Source organism: Spea bombifrons, chromosome 10 (assembly GCF_027358695.1).
Source record: "Spea bombifrons isolate aSpeBom1 chromosome 10, aSpeBom1.2.pri, whole genome shotgun sequence".
Classification (NCBI taxonomy): domain Eukaryota; kingdom Metazoa; phylum Chordata; class Amphibia; order Anura; family Pelobatidae; genus Spea; species Spea bombifrons.
In genome coordinates this window covers 38,852,766-38,875,243 of record NC_071096.1, presented here as the reverse complement: position 1 = coordinate 38,875,243, position 22,478 = coordinate 38,852,766, and the positions used below count along the sequence as shown (strand labels likewise).

At 46.2% G+C, this 22,478-nt stretch overlaps 1 protein-coding gene across 1 annotated transcript; it reads right to left on the bottom strand.

Annotated features, from left to right (window-relative positions):
- Window positions 1-1,078: 1,078 nt before the first annotated feature.
- Window positions 1,079-20,919, bottom strand: LONP2 (lon peptidase 2, peroxisomal). The gene is made up of 15 exons (XM_053448937.1): window positions 20,634-20,919; window positions 19,447-19,681; window positions 18,865-18,996; window positions 18,546-18,668; window positions 17,813-17,988; window positions 17,133-17,227; window positions 13,425-13,683; window positions 12,370-12,511; window positions 8,485-8,635; window positions 8,119-8,245; window positions 7,743-7,876; window positions 3,430-3,566; window positions 2,770-2,977; window positions 2,162-2,352; window positions 1,079-1,650 (listed from the first exon to the last, which is right to left on the bottom strand). The coding sequence occupies exons 1-15, from the start codon at window positions 20,864-20,866 to the stop codon at window positions 1,429-1,431; spliced, it is 2,565 nt and encodes an 854-aa protein (XP_053304912.1). The 5' UTR covers window positions 20,867-20,919; the 3' UTR covers window positions 1,079-1,428.
- Window positions 20,920-22,478: the final 1,559 nt, after the last annotated feature.

The following is a 22,478-nucleotide window of genomic DNA, read 5'->3' as shown; positions in this document are numbered from 1 at the left end:
GTGCTGACACGGGGCCTGTTTCTCTATACGGGTCGGTGTATTTAAAGCCCCCTCTAAGGGCTCCCCTGGGTGCACATTGTTAGGGTGATTGTTCATTTTAATGTTTGACCTCAGTTACTGATTAGAGACTCGGATAGCAAAGATCCTGTCTTGTTTAAAAATGTTTTTGGTCTCGTGATGTTATCGAATACAAAGAGTATCCCAAGCTCTGCCTCATGTTCTATTAATAAAAGAAATGCTTCAGCAATGAAGAAGCGTTCTCTCTCCTGATTTATGAGCTCCTGCGCGCGGCGGTAAGCCTCACATTTGTCCATCCAGCAGATGGTATTTTTTATTTGGGATACGTGGCCGTATATAAAATATAAATGCAGGACCCCCATCCACACTTCACAATTCCCATTCCTTGTTTCAGCATTTAAAGGACAGGTCTCAATGATACTGGATCTACACGAGTTAACGTCAGCAGAGGCTGACCGTGGGAAATCTGTACCGTGGGACTAGCGTGTGCTTTGTTCTGTAAAGATGCCTCACATAATGGCAAAGTAACATTTATTTGCTAGAATTATTGTACTGTTTTTTCTTTGCATAGCGCATGATCCATAGATTAAATACCAGACATAAGCAAGCGGATTTTACGAATTAAGTGCTCAATTTACAGGTAATAGAGACAAAACATAATACACATTAAGCTTTTACCTGCTGCGCGGCGTAGACCACAAGGCGCGTTCTGCGGCTGTTTCTATCACGCAGAGTGGGGTGATAACCATTGGTAAATGCTATCGGAATATATTAATCCCGGCCCCAGTGCAAAATAATCACTCCATCAACACAGGGCAAAAAGGGTCCCCAAATACTCTTAGTAATTAATTAGTAACCCACCCTGATACTCTGATCATCGCTTGTACTAATGTGATGTCCGCTAATAGACCTATAGATTCCTTATGTAGGTCCAGAGGTCAAATCAGGGATCTAAATCAGTAAGATTAATTGCCTTCATCGGATCTAGGACGGTCTCTAGCAAACAGAGGGGACACTGAATACTGCTGGAGCGCTTCCCTTAATAACAGCATGTTGTATGAAACTGCAAAGATAAGGAATGGGGATGTACTCGTGACTTATTCCACTCGGACATTAATTTGTGTGATTAAAACACAGCGGCCAACATGAAGCTGGGCCGGGGTAGCACGACTACCACCTTCAGAACGTGCCAGGAGGTGTAGTGCCACACATGGGTAGCCACCCGGCAGGCCGCAGTGCATTGAGTACAATTTATAACATGTTGATCATTAAATTAAACCTACCCTTCAAAGTCTCGTGTCGTAATAGTAATGCAGCGATCTATTCAGAACGTCGCGTTCTCTGGAATCTAGCAGGACTCGCTCTGTGTTTTGGCAGAGCCCTCGGGACAGGAGCCGCTGCGCAGGCGTTTCACAGTTTACTGTTCAGGAGCTCAGGTGGGGTTTTTATTAAAAACCCCCCAGCGAAAGCTGCGTTTAGAACGTCATCCAACGAGTCCGCCAGTACGAAGCTCAGATCGCGTCTCACGTTAAGAGGAATTTCTTCCAGGTCCTTGTCGTTCCGCTTGGGAATAATGACCCGCTTGAGGCCGGCTCTGTGAGCCGCGAGCACTTTGTCTTTGATTCCTCCAACCTTAAAAAAACAATTTGGATCATTAATGTACAAAAAATACAGTAATATTTTAGCCCCTTAATGGATCTGAATGAATACTCTATCTACAATAGAAAGTATGAAGACATTGTGCCAATTACAGACCAGTATCTGAGTAATCTTCAGACCCCATCAGTGCTATAGGTGAGTGAATTAAGTCACTCATCGTTTATCGTATAGGAGGTTACAGCTGTTAAAAGGATATTTAAATGTGTTTTTATATGGGGTGGTAAAGCAATAAATACAGAAAAACGGAGAGTGACATGTGACCCAGATTAGCCCCTAATGGGGGCAGTATGGAATCATGACTCCCGTTTCTGCAGAGTGTCTCCCAGCAAGAACTTCTTGTCCTGATTACTTGTGAATGAATGGGAAGGACGACGCTTGTCCTGCACAAGCCTCCTGGTGCATCGATCACTGATGGACACCGCCATTAATCCGTCTATAAAACCAACCCCGCAGATTGTTAAAGGGCTCAGGTCCTCCTACTCACCGGGAGAACAAGTCCCCTCAGCGTGATCTCGCCTGTCATTGCCACGTCCGAGGACACCAACCGACCACTGAAGAGAGAAGCCAGGCACGTTACTATGGCGACCCCTGCAGATGGTCCATCTTTTGTGACAGCTCCAGCAGGGAAGTGGAGATGGATGTCCGTGTTGTCAAGGAGATCAAAACTTCCAGATGCTGCCAGGAATAAAGGAGACGGGGACAATTGTTTCTTGTGCAACTCTCTTTTGAACAAGCCAGACTACACTCGACGTTACATTAATCTCATTACAAGTTACTCTTCAGCACACATCATTCATGCAGCTTTCACAGCCTATCCTGCCACTGCCTGACTGGACTTCCTGCGTAAGGGAGCGACTTCCCCCCCACAGCGCAGGAAGTGTGAGCTTACAAGCTGCAGCCCCTCGCTGCTCCTTACCTTTGTAAAGCGATCTGAGCTTGCATTAAGTAATTTATTGTACTTTGTGCTGCGCCACAGAACCTGTTGGAATAGAGGCCATGCCACTTCTCTTCCCCTCCTTACAGCCTGAGCTCTGCCTGGTAACGTTACTCATTCTCGGGGAATAAGCCGCCGGTGCCACCGCTGCCACGTACCGTTAGTTAGCTGGTATTTCTTTGCATTGCTGCGCAGCCAGCTGATTGCTAGATGGGCCGACTCTTTCATGACATCCCCTAGCTGTCCGGTAAGAGTGAGCTGTCCCTCCCCATCCATGCGACTTGCCTCCACAAACATGATCTCGCCCCCGAGAGGGGTCCATGCCAAACCAATAGCTACACCTGGCTGGCTCAGACGTTCAAACACCTGCAAAGGGAGAGAAAATAGTTTGTGTTAAAATAAAGTGTTTTCGACCTGAAAAAGTAATGGCTCAAAATAAACTCCCTGCACATCATACACCTGCCTAACTACGCAGGTTATTTCTGCCGTTCACACAATGCATTCCCAGTCATTTGTCCCAGAAACCCAAAATAACTTTGAGCTGTCGGAAGGTTCGCCAGCGCCGGCCACAATTTAATAAATTCCCTCCCGTCTTATACATGAAAGCAGATGCAGCTGTTAATGCACAGGCTGCAGCTGACTCTCTCTTTAAAGCACTGACGCATACACACGCGTGTACAATACACGTTTTTCATCTGATAATCACATCACAGCACCTGTGGGCACGTCTGCTAGCCAACCGTTACTTTTTCTGCTCAAATTAAATGGCGGCTCCAGGCAAAAAGCAGCATTTCCGTGTCAGTTCTATGACCTCTTACCTCTACCTCATACATGGGAGGCCCAAGGATGTCCTTCAACGCATGGCGGTCAATAAGAATCGGCATTTCCGGCGGCAAAGCCAGATCCGCTGCGATGGCTCCGGATTTGGGATCTTCTGGGAAAGTCGCCTTGGGTTCTGCGATAAGAAAATCACACGGGACAGTGAGAGGATTATTAACGACACCAATAAATGAGATGGACATGAACGGCCTCATCAGCTAAACGAGACGTCTATAATAAACTAATAAGGTCCCCTACGCAGCGTACCAAGGGACATACATTATTTACCTAAATAATACCAGTCTCCATTCATCTTATGCACTTAAACAGCAGGATACGTGGCATGACGACGTGAATACACAGGTAGATGTGAACACGTATGTACATTTACAGACCCCCGTTAAAGGGAGACTCTTCGTGGCAGGTTTCGTTTAAGGTAGGGCTGCAACTAACGATTATTTTAATAATCGATTAGTTGGCCGATTATTTTTTCGATTAATCGGATAAAAAAAATGTAAATTTTTTATTTATTTAAAATAATTTACTAAACAAATGATGTTAAATACAAACAGCAGAATAAAAAAACTTTGATAATACATTTCTTGTCTTTATTTCCCAACCAGCCCCCCAATATATGAATATTTGAGCCCAGGCTTGCTACGCTGCCTCCCAGACATGCCATGCTGCCCCCCCACATATGCCACGCTGCATACCACAGCACTCCACGCTGCCTCCCACATATACCACACCACGCTGCCTCCCACATCTGCCACTCCACGCTGCCTCCCACATCTGCCACGCCACGCTGCCTCCCACATCTGCCACTGTGCCTGATACGCATTATACCCCCTGAAACACCACTCCATCCTCCCCAGACATGCCACCCTGCCCTCCCCACATATGCCACGCCATGCTGCCTCCCACATCTGCCACTCCACAATGCCTCGCTGCCTCCCACATCTGCCACTCCACGCTGCCTCCCACATCTGCCACTCCACGCTGCCTCCCACATCTGCCACTGTGCCTGATACGCCTTATATCCCCTGATACCCCACTCCATCCTCCCCAGACATGCCACCCTGGCTCCCAGACATGCCACTTCTCTACCCCCAGGTATGCCACTCTACCCCCAGATATGCCTTATACACCCTGATACACCACTCCGTCCTCCCCAGACATGCCACACTGCCCTCCCCACATATGCCTTATATACTGTACATGCCTTATACCCCCAGATATGTCACTTCACTGCCCCCAGGATTTAGATTCCCCTAAATTAACCCTAAACTCCCCATTAACCATAACTGCCCCTAAATTAACCCTTAACACCCCCTTAACCACAGCATCCCCTAAATTAACCCTAAAGACCCCATCAACCACAGCATCCCTAAATTAACCCTAAACACACCATTAACCACAACTGCCTCAAATTAACCCCAAACACCCCATTAACCACAGCTGCTCCTAAATTAACCCTAAACACCCTATTAACATAACTGCCCCTAAATTAACCCTAAACACCCAATTAACCATAACTGCCCCTAAATTAACCCTAAACACCCCACTAACCATAACTGCCCCTAAATTAACCCCCACCTCCCCTAACTTTCAGTAGCCCAAATATATATATATATATATATATATATATACACACATATACATATATATATATATATATATATACACACACATTATATATATATATATATATATATATATATATATATATATACATACATATACTTACAGTTAGATGAGTGTCACAGCCATGTGGTTCTGGCCTGGAGAAGGAAGGGGCGGGGCCAGTTGTCACAGTGATTACAGGGAGGGGGAGTAAGTAGGAGCTGCTGCTGTGAGACGGTGAGTCAGACTAAACGGATTATATAATCGGGGATTTTTCAGAGCGTTTGCTCTGAAAAAACCCTCATTTTATAATCGATAATAATCGATTCAACTAATCGATAATGAAATTCGTTGCCAACGAATTTCATTATCGATTATTATCGATTTTATCGATTAGTTGTTGCAGCCCTAGTTTAAGGTTACTTGTATTATTAGTGACATCAGGCGTATGTTATAGAATGTTATAGTGATGGGGTTATTTCGTTAGATCTGAATGCAGCCGGCGTTATCATGGGGCATGTTTCACAGAATCACAGCGTGAAAGCACGCAGGATAACGCTCTATACAGATATCTGCCTGGTGGGATTACTATGTACTGGTACACGCAGGGTTAATGCCTATTGCCCATAGGGGCAAAGCAGCAATCGGCTGCATCCTTCTTACAGCAAGTGGTGACAGCTGCGACAGGAGAGGAGGCAGAACCTGCCCCAGCTGGGGGGTGACGGGTAATAAACGCGGCCGGATGGCATCACATTTAGGGCCCCAGTGTATAATATCTGTACCGGGCACATTGCGAGCACGAGGAGTTAACTTTTACTTTACAAACTCAGCAAAATATTCATTCCAAAATGCGCGAAAGGGAACAAATGTGAGAGTTATTGTGCTCTGGAAAAGCGAATTCATCACTTAGCACTATCCAGCCTGCGCGGCCGCGTCCCGCTACACATCTGCCCCTATTCCGGCTCCGAGGCGGAGGCTGCCAGCTTTCTTTCCCCCATGGACTCATGCAGTCAGCTAGCACTGGCACCTCTAATAAAAATCAACAGCCCGAATAGCAATAATCTCATGTCCCCTCCGGTTAACCATCCGGGCGTCTCTCTGCGCAGAGAGTAACCTCGCCGTTAAAGGGAAGAGGGAGATCGGGCCGGCTGCCCCTTTAAAAAGGTCCCGTAACCTGCCAATATTCTGAATGTCAGCCATGCGAAGCGATATATAGCCTGTCCTGCCAACGCCTATCAGGTTCCCGGGCCGGCCGTGCCAGCAGCCCGCAAAGGTCAGGCACACTTACGCCTCGGCGGTCAGATCCTGCGCGGTGGTGGAGGGGGCATTTCGGGGAACAGAAATACGCTGGGGCAGGCAAAGGTTTGCTACGTCCGGGTGCAATGTAACATAACGCGCTCGGAAACAGGATCTTGGGATTGCGTTTCCAAGTCTAACGGATTTAACCCTATAACGCCACAGGAATCCAACTAGCTGACACGAGCCGAAGCTTGGCAGAATGTGGCCTGCGATCCGGGACTATGAGCGGCTGCCTGATAATAGCGCGCAGCGCGCAGCAGCCTCTCGGGGTACACCCTCGGCATTGTTATTTTAGGCCACATGGACAGGAAGCGAGCGTATTCTCCTTCCCTGCAGAGCGTTTTGTTTGTGGAGTGAAGTCACTTTCCTCCATACTGCGCGGAGGGAGCAGCCTGATCCCATAAAGCGCTAAACACAAGTGTAACAAATCCAGCCATACATCACAAAAGCCTTATTAAAACATCAGTCCTACGCCTAGTCACGGCTTTTACTGGAGGTAGTGTCACCCGGATCCGCCTTACAAACCCTCCATACAATGTTTCACAGCCGTGAGTAAAGCATCAGTCAGATGCTTTCCAGACTTGTTAGAGGAGAAGGGACTGAACGGAGCGCAAGCTTTCCCCAGCGAGTAAGTAAATGCACTCGAAAAGCAAACGCGGCATCTGACTCGGAGCAGACGGCGCTCGGTTACAGGCTGAGGGGGTCACACTTGCCGTGTCGGGGGGGGGGGACGGTGCACCAGCTGGGGCTTTAATACCAACGGGTGAAAACACACGCGGGTTCCATGCAAGCAGGCGGATGATGTGCCGATATCCTAAGGCATGCAAAGCGCGTGAATAAACACACAACACGCACAGCAGCAGGTACATTCACAAGGGGGGGTGGCGACAGCCATCGCTCCCCCACACTAGTTGAAAGAGAAGAGACCGGCAGGCGTCATAAAATCATTTCCCCTGTAATAACACCGAGGGTTTCCCGGCGGCTGCACGTTAATCCTTTGAGAAGGAGCACTAAGCTGTGCGTTGGAGACAGGCGCAGGGAAGGTGGGAAACGTCCTGCGCAGAACGCGTCGGCCGCTCAGGAAACGAGCGCATTAAATCTGCCAGGTGCCGGAGGAAAGCCACGGAGCGAAACCCTGAAACCGACCAAGGGGGCTGCTTCACACAAAAAGTATTTTTCAGGTGTTTTGGCCCAGGGCCGACCTAGCAGGCACGGGTTACGTTTCAACATTAACGATATTCCTTCGCACGTTACCTTTACACCTCAAAAGTAAACGAGCGAAGCATTACAGAAGAAAGATGGACACGACAATGTCGCTGCTTCAATGTGGAACGTGAAGGGTTAAACAGGCCATTAACATTTACATTTAGGTCATTGATCATATTCTGACCTTCTGCGCCAACCTCATACGAGGTCCCCGTTTTGGGCTCACGATGTTGTCCTTCCGCCACTTTAACGGCAACAGCTCTGCAAACGGCCCCAAATTTCCGTTCCAGCGAGCGCACCCCTGCTTCCCTGGTGTACCTGCGCGAAAAAGGCAAGCATCTCTCAGGGGTCACAATAAAGATACACCGAACGGTACGGACATTTATTAATAATCATTGTGTGACATCCCTCGCTGCCGCGGCTAATGAATCCGATGCCCTGCTAATGCTGTGTACATTAAACATCCCCCAGAGTGCACTGCTTCGTCATTCACGCCGGCTCTAGAACTAGAATCCCGGGTATTAGAGACCGCAGTAATATTTGTTATCAGGTTCTATTACCTGGTGATAATTTCTAGTGTAGTTTCTTGGGGAATCTGGATCTGCTCTGGAGTCAGTCCGTGCTGGGCCAGCTGCTTGGAGATCAGGTGTCTATGGGCAATCTCGATCTTCTCCTCTTGGCTGTACCCTGAAGAGAGCGGGGTTACGTGTTACACACAGGACACACGTTGCCCCTCCGTAAACACGCCAAGCCAAAGACACATGCAAGAGACCCCCATTCACCAAAACAAGTGGGGAATTCTTAAGAAAGGTAGGAGGTCTAATTAAATGGTTAGGGCCACAATAAATAAAGATCAGTCTAACCCTACATGGCGCATATCAGACCAAGGATTCTGCCTCGCAAAACAGAGGGCAGCTAGCACTTACCTGGAACCTCTAGTACTTCCATTCTATCCAGAAGGGCCGCTGGGACGGTGGCAGTTGTGTTGGCAGTGGCTATAAAGAGGACCTGGGAGAGGTCGAAAGGCACGTTCAGGTAGTGGTCAGTGAAGCTGTGGTTCTGCTCTGGATCTAGGACCTGCGCAATAGAGGCATCAAATGTTAATATCAATACCTGTGGTTACGAGAGAAAGAATACTGGGGTTTGGACAGTCACATTCGGTATAACCCCACACGCAGACCTCGAGGCGGCCATGTTCTACCAGCGGTGTCTGTACCAAGTATTTTGTGTTGTCTCAGAACAGACTGGGAATCCCGTCTGCAATCTCACCACAGTGGCTTTTACGCCGCCGGCGGTTCTCAATGAGACAATGCGATTTGTTACGTTCACGGCGGAGTAGCGGACATCCCACCCCAAGCCAGATGGAGCAGGGGTCGCAATGTTATTTCAATCCCTGGATAACCTCGCAGCTGCTCTCGGGTAAAGCCCAGGATGGCGGGCCTCATACTGGAACGTAGACGGCAGGGGAATTAAAGCAAAATAGTATTCCGATTTCATAACAAAGAGTGCGGCCAACTTACAATAATATGGCGGATTATCAGATTTCAGCCGCGCTGCTTTAACCTGTGGGAATCTATAAACAGGCTGATCCGGATACTGGGGATCTGACAGGGAACAATGAGATGTTCCAGCTGCTGCCCATCGCAGAACCTGCAGACGCACTGTATACAAAAGCAGCCTAGAACCTGAGGACGCAGAGAAGAAATCATTGTATACAAGAGCAGCCTAGAACCTGAGGACGCAGAGAACAAGTCCACTGTATACAAGAGCAGCCTAGAACCTGAGGACGCAGAGAAGAGGTCACTGTATACAAAAGCAGCCGAGAACCTTAACGAACAATTAACTGGGACACTAAATTCCCAGCACATAAAACCACACAGACCGGTTGTTATAGGACCAGGATAGTGAATAAAGAATCCCACTCACCACCAAATAAACGCTCTTCATCCCATGACATTCCCAGCAGCCAGACACATCAGCAGATCACATTAAAATAAAAAATCAAGCCGACTACGAACATCAGCCGGGTCTGCCACGCAAATTAAATTATTTAGCATAATATTGTATTAAAATAATACACTAGACAGGGCAATCCAGGTCAGCGGCTGCCGCCCAGAGCTGATATTATACAGTAAATGATACTAAGAAGGAATAGACACAGAATCTGCCACCATAAGCCAGACCGACCGGTCCTGTTTTCCGTACACTCTAGACACCCGCTTCTTTTTTATTTACTTTGTGTTTTATCTCTCACTACAACGGAGGGATCACTGTCAGGGTACGCTTTATGTTTAATTAAAAAAAGGCTGCAAATGTAACCAGTTAACTTTCCAAATGCCTTCTTACATTTATCGAAACTTCTTCCTAAACCTATGTCCAGACTTTCGCTGTTTGAAGTGTCGCCCAAAGAACTGTCAAGGGGTTCTGTGCACCCACCGACTGATCCGGGGGATCTGTATGTCTCCTGCTTCCCGCATAGATCTTAAAAACACGGAGCAAGTCTTCCAAACCAAATAAATCCAGTTTACAGCCCAGTATAAAGCAGGGAATGTACGCCAGGTTGTGGGATAAAGTAAAAGTGTATTTGTGCCACCAAATGAATAGTTTGCAGCCACCATCTGGGCCCTACGGGAAACACAGCAAGCTCCATGCGCGATCCGTTAGGACGGCTGAGACTGCCCCGTCTTTCCCCGAGAGGAAAAGAAAGGTCACCTAAAATTAGAACAAAGTCCCCCTGTTGTTCCTCGGGGCTTGGGAACAGGAAGGAGTTTTGTTTTCCTTAAAGACTTGGAGGACAGGAAGTACGGGCCATTCGGCGATCTGTCACGCGCCGAGACGTACACATCCTGCGGGGGGCGGCACGCGATCACACGACAGATATTGCCCCTTCCGAGGTGTTTTTTAGTTTTACGTTAATAGTGTAGGTTTATAATTTTACTTTCCCAGTCCGTGAATGCTTATGCTTATGACGAATGCGTGGATCTCGGTGAAGGAATACACAAAGATCGGTATACATTGTATACATTATTAAAAACACGGCTAACTACAGTGTTGCAAATACATCCGTCCTGTATAATTCAGAGGCAGGGATCTGCGCCGTGATATCATGTCCCTCCCTGCTTGTTTCCTAAAGAAGAAATAAAGCGCAGAAGTCACGTGGGGCAGCTGACAGTATACTCGGCCATGTGCCTGCATTGTCACGAGGCCAGACTAGTGGTAACCCCCATATGAACACGTAAATATATCCTATACAGTGATATTCCCGTATGCCGCAGTAATAAGCCATTGTCATTAATGCAACCTATACCCGCTGTGAATGGCCAGTTCATGTACAGCGTGCAACAGAAATGTTTGGGAAAAGAGACGACGAGTGTTACCAGAACGGCCAGGATTTGGCTTATCCGCTCCACGTGTCCCTAATGCCCACGCTTTTTCTGCAGATCGGCCGATCCATGAATGGGATGGAGGCGCAGAGGACATCGTGAGATCGTTTACGACCAGCTGCCGATCCGAGGGCCTCCTGAGGTCACGCTAAACCTTAAGGCCGCTTCTACAGCAGCAAACAAAGGGTTATTCTTCTCAACAGCGACCTCAGCAAGGCTACCCACCAGGGGCCAAATTACCCCAGGCACAGAGACCACGCCGTCAAAGGTTAGGCACAGTTTGAACATCATGAAGGATAATCTATAATAATAAAAATGTAGCCTCTCTCTCCCCTCACATGCAAGGATCAGGCTTTCCGAGCAATTTCTTTGTACATAACGCGATCCCTCTTCCCAGGGCCGGGGGATTATAAAGCCCCCCATCTACCCTAGCAGTAGAGAAACCAGGAGAATCTCCTTCCAACAGACAACGTGGAATCGCTCGAAGCATCACGAGGTTTAAATAATTCTCCTGTTTAGAAATCACGTGGCAGTCAGCTCCGCGAAGCATACGGGGCAAGCTTCACGAGGTCTCTGCTAACGAACGACCACTCAGAAAAATCAGAAATTCCATTTCCATTTCACCGGACAACACGAAGGAAATGGTATTTTAATCTGTTCTTCTAGGAGAGCTCGGGGCTCATGGCTGCTACCGTATCGTTCCAATGAATAGAGCAATCTCAGACGCACACACACAAATATGTTTAGGGAATATTATCCTCGCTGCCCCACAGGGCTTAACAGCTGCGAACCCATTAACGTTTTCTTGTTTTTCATGTGAATTCTTCTGTAATGTTGGTCGAAATTGGTTTTTTTCTTCACATTCGGCCACCTCGTAATTTTCTGGCTTTTTACAACGGCTCTTAAGCTGCGCCATAAACTGTGGAATTTTCAGCCAGATTTTGCTCCAAAATGAGTCCCTTATAAAAAAAATAATAATAAAGATTGTGTGCTTTGGCCACGGTTCTTCTGCATTTGCTCGGCTTTTTAGACCTTGATTTCGTGTTTCACACACATAGCCGGTCCCAGCAGGTGCTGAAACGCTGTAGGTTCCTTACGCGTCATCCGGTTCCGCTACATCGACGACATTCCCTGCGAGAATTTCCCTGCGATTGCTCGGGATTTGTGAAGATAACAATGAGGTGGCATTGTCAAAATACACACGGGCTTACGCGACTTTACATCGCTTTCTACGTCAAGTAAATAAAACGTGATATTAGATTTATAGTCCCCGGCAGAGTTATCAGGAATATTTTATGCAACCTCACAGACCTATCACGTTTCTGTTTTTAACAAAACAATACAAATATAAATAAATGCATTTTTTAATATATATATAATAAATATATACAATAACTAAGGAATGGCCCCAGGATTGGGAGAGTTTACCTCTAAGAGAGCTGCGGCTGGGTCCCCTTGTAGACTTTTCCCCAGTTTGTCAACTTCATCCAGGAGGAAGACGGGGTTATTGACCCCAACTATCTTTAACCCGTTGATTATACGGCCTGGCATACTGCCCACATAGGTACGCCTGGAAAGCAAGTACACAGGTGAATGAGACGAATATGTTTCGGGCCTTCATATAGCACTGCGTGGTATTAAGGGTTTTGAATGTGATATGCTCTTTAACTCTATCATTGCCATGGGGCCAATAAAGCCTAAACGGAGTCACAACGGGAGTTAACTTCTACATTCTTAAAGACACAGATTAAGAGGTTCCCCAGGACAGTGCAGATAGTTACAGATATCAGGTGTGATAAGTTTCCCTGGGGTGGGAGGACGTTTACTGCGGCCCCCTGACAAGTAGAGAGGACCAGCGATATCGCCATCTGCTAAAGGTTCAGCTGTGAAGGACAGGATGGGAATTCCTGATTTAAAACGCTTATCTCTCCGTGGTGTATACAAACGGAGTATTCTGCTGAACAAAATGCTGTGTTTGTGAAAAAGGAAAATTCCCCAGACAAAAAGATTTGTAAAACAGATATTAAATCTGCCAGGAATGTTTACTTTCCAATAAAGACATTATTAGACGCGTCACTTTCTGCACTGCTGTTCATTAACACATGCAGCACACAGACAGCTGGGAAACCAACACCCTCCACATTCCAACTTCTGGCCCTTTTGGTCTTTATATCCATCAATTTGGCTTAACAAAAGCAAAGATGGATTTTATCTTTGCTTTTGTTAAGCCAAATTGATGGATATAAAGACCAAAAGGTTCAAACCACCGGATGAAAGGGAACGTGTTCCAGGATTCTGTTAGCGAGCACATTTACGACGGCTACCGTTAATTAGTGCTGCTTGGCATATGGCTCTGCTCTGTATACATTATAAGGCAGGAACCGGCGCAGAATAGAAAGTGCGTGGATACACAGAGTGTATGGGGATGGGGTAAACACAGCGAGTGGCACCTCGCATATACGCAGAGGATACAATGACGTCACCTGTGTCCTCGGATATCCGATTGATCGCACACTCCTCCTAACGCGATCCTGTGGAATTCTCTGCCCAAGGTTTTCGCTATGGACCTTCCAACGCTGGTTTTACCCACTCCCGGGGGCCCTACAAAGCAAAGAATTGGCCCTTTCAGGTTGTTCTTCAGCTGTCTAACTGCCAGGTACTCCAGAACTCTCTTCTTCAGCTTGGCCATGGCATAATGATCATTATCCAACAGGATCCGGGCCGCTCGGATATCCAGGCGATCTGAAAGAAATTCAGAGTCACAATACAGCCCAAGTACATGTCCGGCTCCCACTAAGCGCAATGACTGCCCACAACACAGGCCATTTCCCAAAACGTTGAAGTTTTGCCCTCTAAGTAGCAGCATTTGCTTATTATATATATATATATATATATATATATATATATATATATAACACTTCTCATAATGATAGTTTCTTACACTTTTTTTTTTTTAACTTAATTCTCTGTAATCTTAATTCTCTAATTCTCTCTATTTTTTGCCAGTACATAAAACTCTTAAGACTCCCTATTCCCCGTTTCTTTAAATAGCAAAAAACGATTGGAATGTATTCTGGTGATCGTTACATTTTACTTTTATTACAAGTGATTATTTTTAGTAATATGCTGCCGGTTTAAACGGTCCTGGGACTGACGACAGGCGCCTACTTGGGCCAGATCTCATAGTTAGTACATTGATACGTGTTTTGTCATCATTAGTGGGCACAGCGAGATCGAATGGCACCGAGCCGAGAGTCTATAGCGTGTTCCCCTGCGGGCAGAGCACTTTCGGGGTATGAAGGCGAGGCGGTGGGACTTCAGCCGTATCACATGGCTGGAATGTCAGACTTTCCCCTGGGAATCTGTGTGTTATTCCGCTGCGAGGAATGAGCCTCTCTGGGTGGTTAAAAGGTTATTCTTTACTCTGCAAAAACAATTACTTGGCGCGTCCCCAAGTTTTCTGCTTCCCGCTCTGCTCTGATTTTCTTTTCTTTTCCTAAATTGCGATAGGGAGAAGTAGCGGGCATGGGAACGTTTGAACCCAAAGCGTGCAGATAGACGCCATAGTAACGTTACAGGGAAGACGACAATATCTTTTCCACTTTCAGCAAGAATCTTTCAATTTTGGAGCCACTGAAAAACTGGGCTTTGCCAATATACGGTATCACAATATACGGTATCACAATATACGGTATCACAATATACGGTATCACAATATACGCTATCACAATATACAGTATCACAATATACGGTATCACAATATACGGTATCACAATATACGGTATCACAATATACGGTATCACATGACATCCATCACTATTAATGTTGTTGCAGTATCTCGCATCTAGTGTTGTCATTGCAGATGCCTTTCGCACTCCTGGTTTGCATGTATAGCTCACCCTGTGGCACCTAAGGAGTTAAGGGAATATACAGTGGGTCTCTAAGCATCCCTTGAACGAAGCCAAACATGAGATGTAAGCCCCCGACCATTGTCTCCGCGGCTGTACTTGAAATACTCAGTATTAACCCTTTCAGCACTACGCGTCTTTCTTGCTTTAAACAGTAAAGCTTATGTTCTACATTGGTCTACAAACCTTACTCTCCCGCCCCAACATTGTACAAGGCACCATTAACCCCTTCGGGACATGTGGCATCACACGCTAACATGGCTGATGAGTACAAGAGGGGTCACCACATGAACAAAAGAAAAGTCCATGCCAATCCCCGGAGGTCAGTTAATAATGTAAGCCTGTATGCAGCGTGTGATCCACCCACAGACCGAGGCAGCCCAGGAATTCAGACAACAATCACACCAGTCATCTGGCCACAGCACACAACAACACACAAGCAGCAGCGTAAGGGCCAGTGCTGGCCACAGACTAGTCGCATATATTGGCAGCTGGCAACGATTACAATGCGTGACTACCTCAGGAAGGATCACACTGACCGCTAAGAATCACATTCCCAGCCGTAGATTCCATGCTTAATGTTTCACTAGCCATATGTTATAATTTAGGAGCTGGCGTTCAATATATTTATGTATAATTAAACGAAAATCTACAATTCAACAGGGAATTCCCACTCAGTCTGCCTAACTGCTACTAGAAGCACACATAACAAGCGTTGCTACTACTAGTACTACAGATATGAGCCGCAAGGGACTGTAAACATTTATAACGCAGCTTTAAGGGTCTTCACTACAGACTACTATATCCGCCTGAAGGCAAAGCCATGCACCCACAGCAGGACCCGTCTGCCAGAAAGTCTTCATAGTGATTCTCTATGATATATATATACGGGTAGACTGGGTCCCAATCTGTGGCAGCGCCGAGTTCTGTACGTTCATAGTATGTGCGAACTCGGCCACCTTCTAGGTTTCTCTGCTGAAGCGATTAATGATGAGAAACCAAATGCATGAAATACTGACGGGCAGATCTGAAGACTTACTTTTCTGGCACGCTGACACGGAAATGTGAATACCGCGCCGAATCTGTAAATAGGTTATGTAATAAAATCACTCTTACCTTCCACTGCCACCTTCTGGCAATTTCAAGGCACGTTTAAAGAAAATCTACTTACCGAGAATTTATTTGCCTCGCTAATCTCCTAAACTGCAAAATCACCCCCTATCCCTATCCATGTAATTAAAAATACATACCAGAAGGTAATGCAAAATATGAGTTTTTGGAACAAGGGCTGCCAGAAGATAAGCAAAGAAAATAAATTCTCTGTAGAATTTTACTTTTTTCTTGCAATTCCTGGCAGTCGTTAAACTAGAGACGCCATGAAAGTCACGGGAGGAATCTGAAAGAGGTTTCCTGCAGAGGCTCAAACGGATGACAAGCCCTGAAGGACAGCGAAGGTGCCTGTGTAAAAATAATACATCGGGAAGAACTCCTTTTCCATCTCTGGCAGGGCAAGAAAAAAAACCGCGGGAAGGGTATAAGGCTGGGGAAATTTCTAGGTTTGGTTCTTGCTCTACCTGAGATGGGAGGAGTCGTCATTATATATATATATATATATATATATATATATATATATATATATACACACATACATAAATACATACACACACACATATACACTTTGACAGACCATCTACCGATTTATCCTGTAAAAACCTCAAACCCAATTCGATCCTTGGTCCTGTCTTATATAGCATGAGGTTTGTACCTCTGCACCTCTGTGCTCAGCCCCGCACCTGCTTCCAGAAAGTCTGCTCCCCCTATTAGAGACATAGAATTTGACGGCAGAACAAGTTGGTCAATCTAGTCTTCCATCCGGAAAAAGGTCGTTTTTAGTCATTGATCTTGTCTTGATTTAGGATAGCTATACGTCTATCCTCACTATATTAGCATGGGAAGAAATGTGCCCTTTGTCTCACAATGCTGGCAGACCCCGCAAGATTACTTAAATAACATCAGCTCTGATGGCTGACATGAGATATCTGGACACACACAGGCTGGAGAAAATACTTTGAACACAAAGAAGGGATTATTACACACAGAGCCCCAAAAACACTAAAAATAACTGAAATGTTCAGTACCAAAATGAAATATCACCCCCTAGTTTCCCATCGGACATTTCAGGGGCAGGAGGGATACGAAAAAAAACACTCCATGATACCAAGGTAAGACTCAACCGTGTCTTAGGGGCACGGGAAGCAGAGTCAGGAGCAGCCACACACTTACCTGTCGTGCTTTTACTCCATGGCAGTTCAGACATCAGCTCCAAATAGTTCCTTGTTAAGGCATACTCAGGCATGGACTGGGGCATTTTCTTCAGCCTAGAAGGGTATCAAGCGAATAAATTACTCTCCCTGCTGTTTATACATTTTATGGACTTTGACTATTTTACGATATGCATGATATTTATATAGCACTGTGTGTGAGAATATTAAACATTTTTTTGCTAATTTACCCTGTTAACGACGCTTCAAGCGCTCACACCGGTTTACTGTTATTGTATCCATTTTCTCACGCATCCCTGGGGGCGTTAGAGCTGCCACTACTCCTTTTTTCACTCTTTTTTAAAAATCTTTTTGACCTTCTGTTCTTTCTTCCCACTGTCTCAGGCTCATACTGAATTTCATCTTATTATAATCACCCGCTGGCATCTAAAGGCTGCCCACACATACTAAACCTGCCCTATCCAGGTCGTATTCCCACGGCTGGGTTTGTGTGATACCCCAGCTATTCCATTAACACATCCCAAAGGCACAAGAGAATAAATCACGTCAGTTTGCTGGCTGAGGACACAGTTAACACAGCACGTTATAGGTTAACATGTTCCTGGCAAGCAAAAGCAACACGGGTCCCCTTTACAGAGCGGCAGAAGCCTGATATTTCCACGCGGGGTGTAAAGCCTTTACCTTTTTATTTCCTTCACGCAGACTTTTAGGGCTTGCTCAGGCATGTTTGAGGATTTGATTTTTTTCTCCAGGAGGATGATGTCATCTGAATCTTCCTCCTCATCTTCCGTGTTTTCCAGGGAAAACTGCTTTCCACCGATTCCGCCGATTTTCCTCAGGGGCCGTATTGCTACCACCTAGAGATAATTCAGAAAAGTACATCACTCAGTACATTGAAAGGGGACAGAACAGCCATTATCTATCTTATTCTATATGCATTGCACCAGGAACTTTCAGGGTTGGCTGACAACGTGAAGCAGGTTTACTGACTGAAGTGAGCTTGACTGCCATCTCAATCACAGATACTCAACTCTACTGACAACAAGTTGCTATGAAAAGAAACTCATCTAGACTAAAATCAAACTCACTGAAAACAGCTTCAGCTCGACCCCTAGCCAGGAAGCCACTTAAAAAAGGGAAGCCCAAATTGACCACTTCACATGACATACTGATAGCCGACACCAGCAATCAACTCGACGGACACTGAACAAACTGCAGCTGCCAAACGGAACTTGTCTGATTCAACAGTTTGTGAACAGACCAGGAGCTGTACAAGTTGGCTCAGTCTTAACCAAGTTAACCAAGATGTCTTAACTTGAAAAGCAACTGAGAAGTCAGGGAACAGAGCTACTACTGTCATAAACAGGGATTTTAACGATAAGGGTTAAACGCTTGCGTTGTTAATCCAACAAACCCTTTTATCCTCGTCCAATTTGGGGTTTCGAGTCTTTTGCAAGAGTTTTAATCCTTCGATTTGTCTCAGTAACAGTGGGATGGTCACTTTAAAACGTTCTTCTAGACTAACAGCATCCAAAATCTGAAATAAGAAAAGAAAGATTACATTATGCACAATTAACAAACAAGAGTTCTGTATAAATATCGATTTGGTATACACTGTATAATAGTGGAGCGATCAGTCGGAACAGCTGATCGGTTGCTATGATGATCGCCCCATTTTTAACCAAAGAAAATTTACACACAGAACGATGCAAAGAATAAGTCCGGCCTCTGACCTGAAGTTTTTCTTCATTCGTCGTCCGGATTATAGACGTCAGGACGTCCGGCAGCAGCTCCCGGGGCAGGTTATTTAATAAACGCTTCAGCTTGGCTACGGCAGGGACGGAGTTATCCAGCATGTCCACCAGCTAGGGCAACACAGACAGGACACGTAAGACACAATGTGGCGCAAACCAAGCGATCACTTCTTCAAGTATATCAAAAACGTCACTTTCAATTATAAAGTAAAATGTGACAATTTATACTGTATACAAAAAGAAATGAGTAAACTGAAAAAAAAATATTTATATAAAAGTAGATTTCAGGCATTTGCCGTATTGGCATACATGTCAGAGTTTCTCACTTACTTCCTGTGATGGATTGAACAGTTATTGTCAAATTATGGCGACTTGCCTAAGAAATACAAAAATCCCACCTACTCCTGACTCACACTCAGTGAGAAAAGTGAAACATGGCGCCAGGAGTAGAACTAGCTGCAACTAATCATTAGACAGAACCTCATTTGATTTATATGGGGCACTAACTGGCAGACACAATCTGTACAGTACAGGCATGCAGGGATGAAGAAGCGCACTAACCTGCATAGCGTACTTGTAAAACTGCTCTGACAGATCCCCCAAAGCTTCCTTGAATTCAGCTTTACTGCTCAGCTGCTCCAGCCGGTCTAACTGCTCAACCACTGCAATGGGATAAGGTCTCTCCGTCAAGATCTCCGCCACCTGGAATCGGCAAAGGCCCGTGACCAGCAGAGTGAAATGAGGCTTGGGCCAGTTACTGCCTACGACCTGGACCGCCAGGGCTGCTGTGCCGATCCTGCCGGGAAAGAAGGAATGAGACAATTAGCCCAATACGGGAATAAAAAGTAACGCAGTCCCCACCGTCTACACGAGATATTTGCGGCATCACAAGGCGACATTACCCGACCCGTATAAAGATGACATTCTTACCATTTTACTCTGTGCCTTGCATAGCAGAACAGAGACGGCACACGATAAAGCAGCAATTTGGAAAGAGGTAAAAGGCCGTTGTTCAGGAGGCGAGAAAAGTTAGCCAACTGAACAGCGACCTAATCTATAGATTATTTCCACGGAGTTGTGGGACTTGACTTGGGTATTAACTCCGTGCTCAGATAAATACCCATCTTCTTCTACCCTGGCACCTTGCCATGTCACCTGTCCTTGTGCCCTCCTTCACTTAGCAGACCTCCCTCTCACCAGTCTTCTTACCCCTATACCTAATAAAACTGCCCTCTCACCTGTCACTGTCATCTTACCCCCATCACTCATCAGACTGCCCTCTCATCTGTTACTGTCTTCTTACCCCCATCACTCACCTGTCACTGTCTTCTTACCCCAATCACTCACCTGTCACTGTCTTCTTACCCCAATCACTCACCTGTCACTGTCTTCTTACCCCCATCACTCACCTGTCACTCATCACACTGCCCTCTCACCTGTCACAGTCCTCTAACCCCTATCACTCACCTGACTGCTTCTCACCTGTCACTGTCTTCTTGTCCCCGTCATCTGCCCTCTTACCCCACTTCCTGTCACCTATATTGTTCTTGTACCCCTATCATCAGACCGCCCTCTCACCTGTCACCCTGTCCTCTCACCTGTCACCCTGTCCTCTCACCTGTCACTCTGCCCTCTCTCCTGTCACTGTTTCCTACCCTTCCCTATACTGTTCTCGTATCCTGTCACACTACCCTGTCACCTGTGTCTTCTTGCCCCTGCCACATGCCTCTCCCCGTGCCCCCTGTCACCTGTGCAGGGCAGGTAGCTCCTCGGTGTCAGTGGCTGGGTCGCTTGTGTTGGGTATAACCCCGATAATGGTGCTCTTGAGCGAGGTTCCCCTCAGCAGCCTGCTGCGCACCAGTTCCATGTTCCCGGGGGTGTCCACGCTGGTCCGCATGGTGGAGCCAGGCAGCAGCACCCCCTCCTGTGTCAGCAGCAGGGGCAGGCGCCTGGGGATTTGGATGAAGCCGCTGGACGCCATGGTTCGGGGTCCTGACAGGAAGATAGGTGAGCGTTAACCAGTCGATAGCTAGAAACGACCGGGGCAAAGTGCAGCTGAAAGAACCACAAGGACGGAGAGCGGCGTGAGACAAACTACCTCCAATTCCTGAGCGGGCTGTTCCCGCCAGAGGCGTCTGCTGCCCCCTGGAGGCCAAACGCCAAACTGCAGGAAACACAACGCGCTTCCGACAGTCAGTGTTTGCTGCCCCTCGGGTACCGAGCCCCCCGAAAATTGCTGCTAGGGTACCGAGCCCCCCGAAAATTGCCCCTAGGGTACCTAGCCCCCTGAAAACTGCCCCTGGCCTATTCTACTCGTCGAAAACAGATTCCTGGACTATTGTACAAACCGAGTATTACACCCAGAGCACTGTGACCCGGTGACCCTGTTTACCTCAGATACTGCCACGCTAAACTGAGGTAATTATCCCCTTCAAATGCCAATATACTGTACACTAAGGTACTCACCGCAATATATATATATATATATATATATATATATATATATATATATACACCCCAGTATGCTGTACAGTGGGGTATTTATTCCTTTCACAAGCTGGTATATTATACTCTAAGGTTATTACCCCCCCCCCACGCCTGAATATAAGATACACTGAGGTAATTAACCCCTCATATAACCCAATATACTGTACACTGAGGTAAATACCCCCATACACCCCCAATAAACTGTACACTGAGGTAATTACCCACATACACCCCAATATACTATACACTGAGGTAAATACCCCATACAGCACAATGTACTGTACACAGGTAATTACCCCCCATACAGCACAGTATACTGTACACTGAGGTAATTACCCCCTATACAGCACAATGTACTGTACACTGAGGTAATTACCCCCCATACAGTACAATGTACTGTACACTGAGGTAATTACCCCCCATACATCACAATGTACTGTACACTGAGGTATAATTACCCCCCATACAGCACAATGTACTGTACACTGAGGAAATTACCCCCCATACCCCCCAATATGCTGTACACTGAGGTAACTACCCCACTTATAGCACAATATACTGTACACTGAGGTATTTACCCCAATATATACCCCAGTATGCTATACACTGAGGTAATACTAATAACCCCTCCATCCACCTTAATATCCTGTACACTGGTAATTACCCCCATACACCCCAATAAACTGTACACTGAGGTAATTACCCACATGTACCCCAATATACTGTACACTGAGGTAAATACCCCCATACAGCACAATGTATTGTACACTGAGGTAATTACCCCCCATACAGCACAATGTACTGTACACTGAGGTAATTACCCCCCATACAGCACAATGTACTGTACACTGAGGTAATTACCCCCCATACATCACAATGTACTGTACACTGAGGTATAATTACCCCCCATACAGCACAATGTACTGTACACTGAGGAAATTACCCCCCATACCCCCCAATATGCTGTACACTGAGGTAACTACCCCACTTATAGCACAAAATACTGTACACTGAGGTATTTACCCCAATATATACCCCAGTATGCTATACACTGAGGTAATACTAATAACCCCTCCATCCACCCTAATATCCTGTACACTGGTAAT

Excerpts from the sequence above, each read along its gene's own strand:
- LONP2 (XM_053448937.1), bottom strand. The coding sequence starts at position 20,866 with ATGGCGTCCAGCGGCTTCATCCAAATCCCCAGGCGCCTGCCCCTGCTG. Across the intron at positions 19,682-20,633 it reads GAGCTACCTGCCCTGCACAG|GATCGGCACAGCAGCCCTGG; the intron begins GTGACAGGGGGC and ends CTTTCCCGGCAG. Across the intron at positions 2,978-3,429 it reads CTCCCATGTATGAGGTAGAG|GTGTTTGAACGTCTGAGCCA; the intron begins GTAAGAGGTCAT and ends CTCCCTTTGCAG.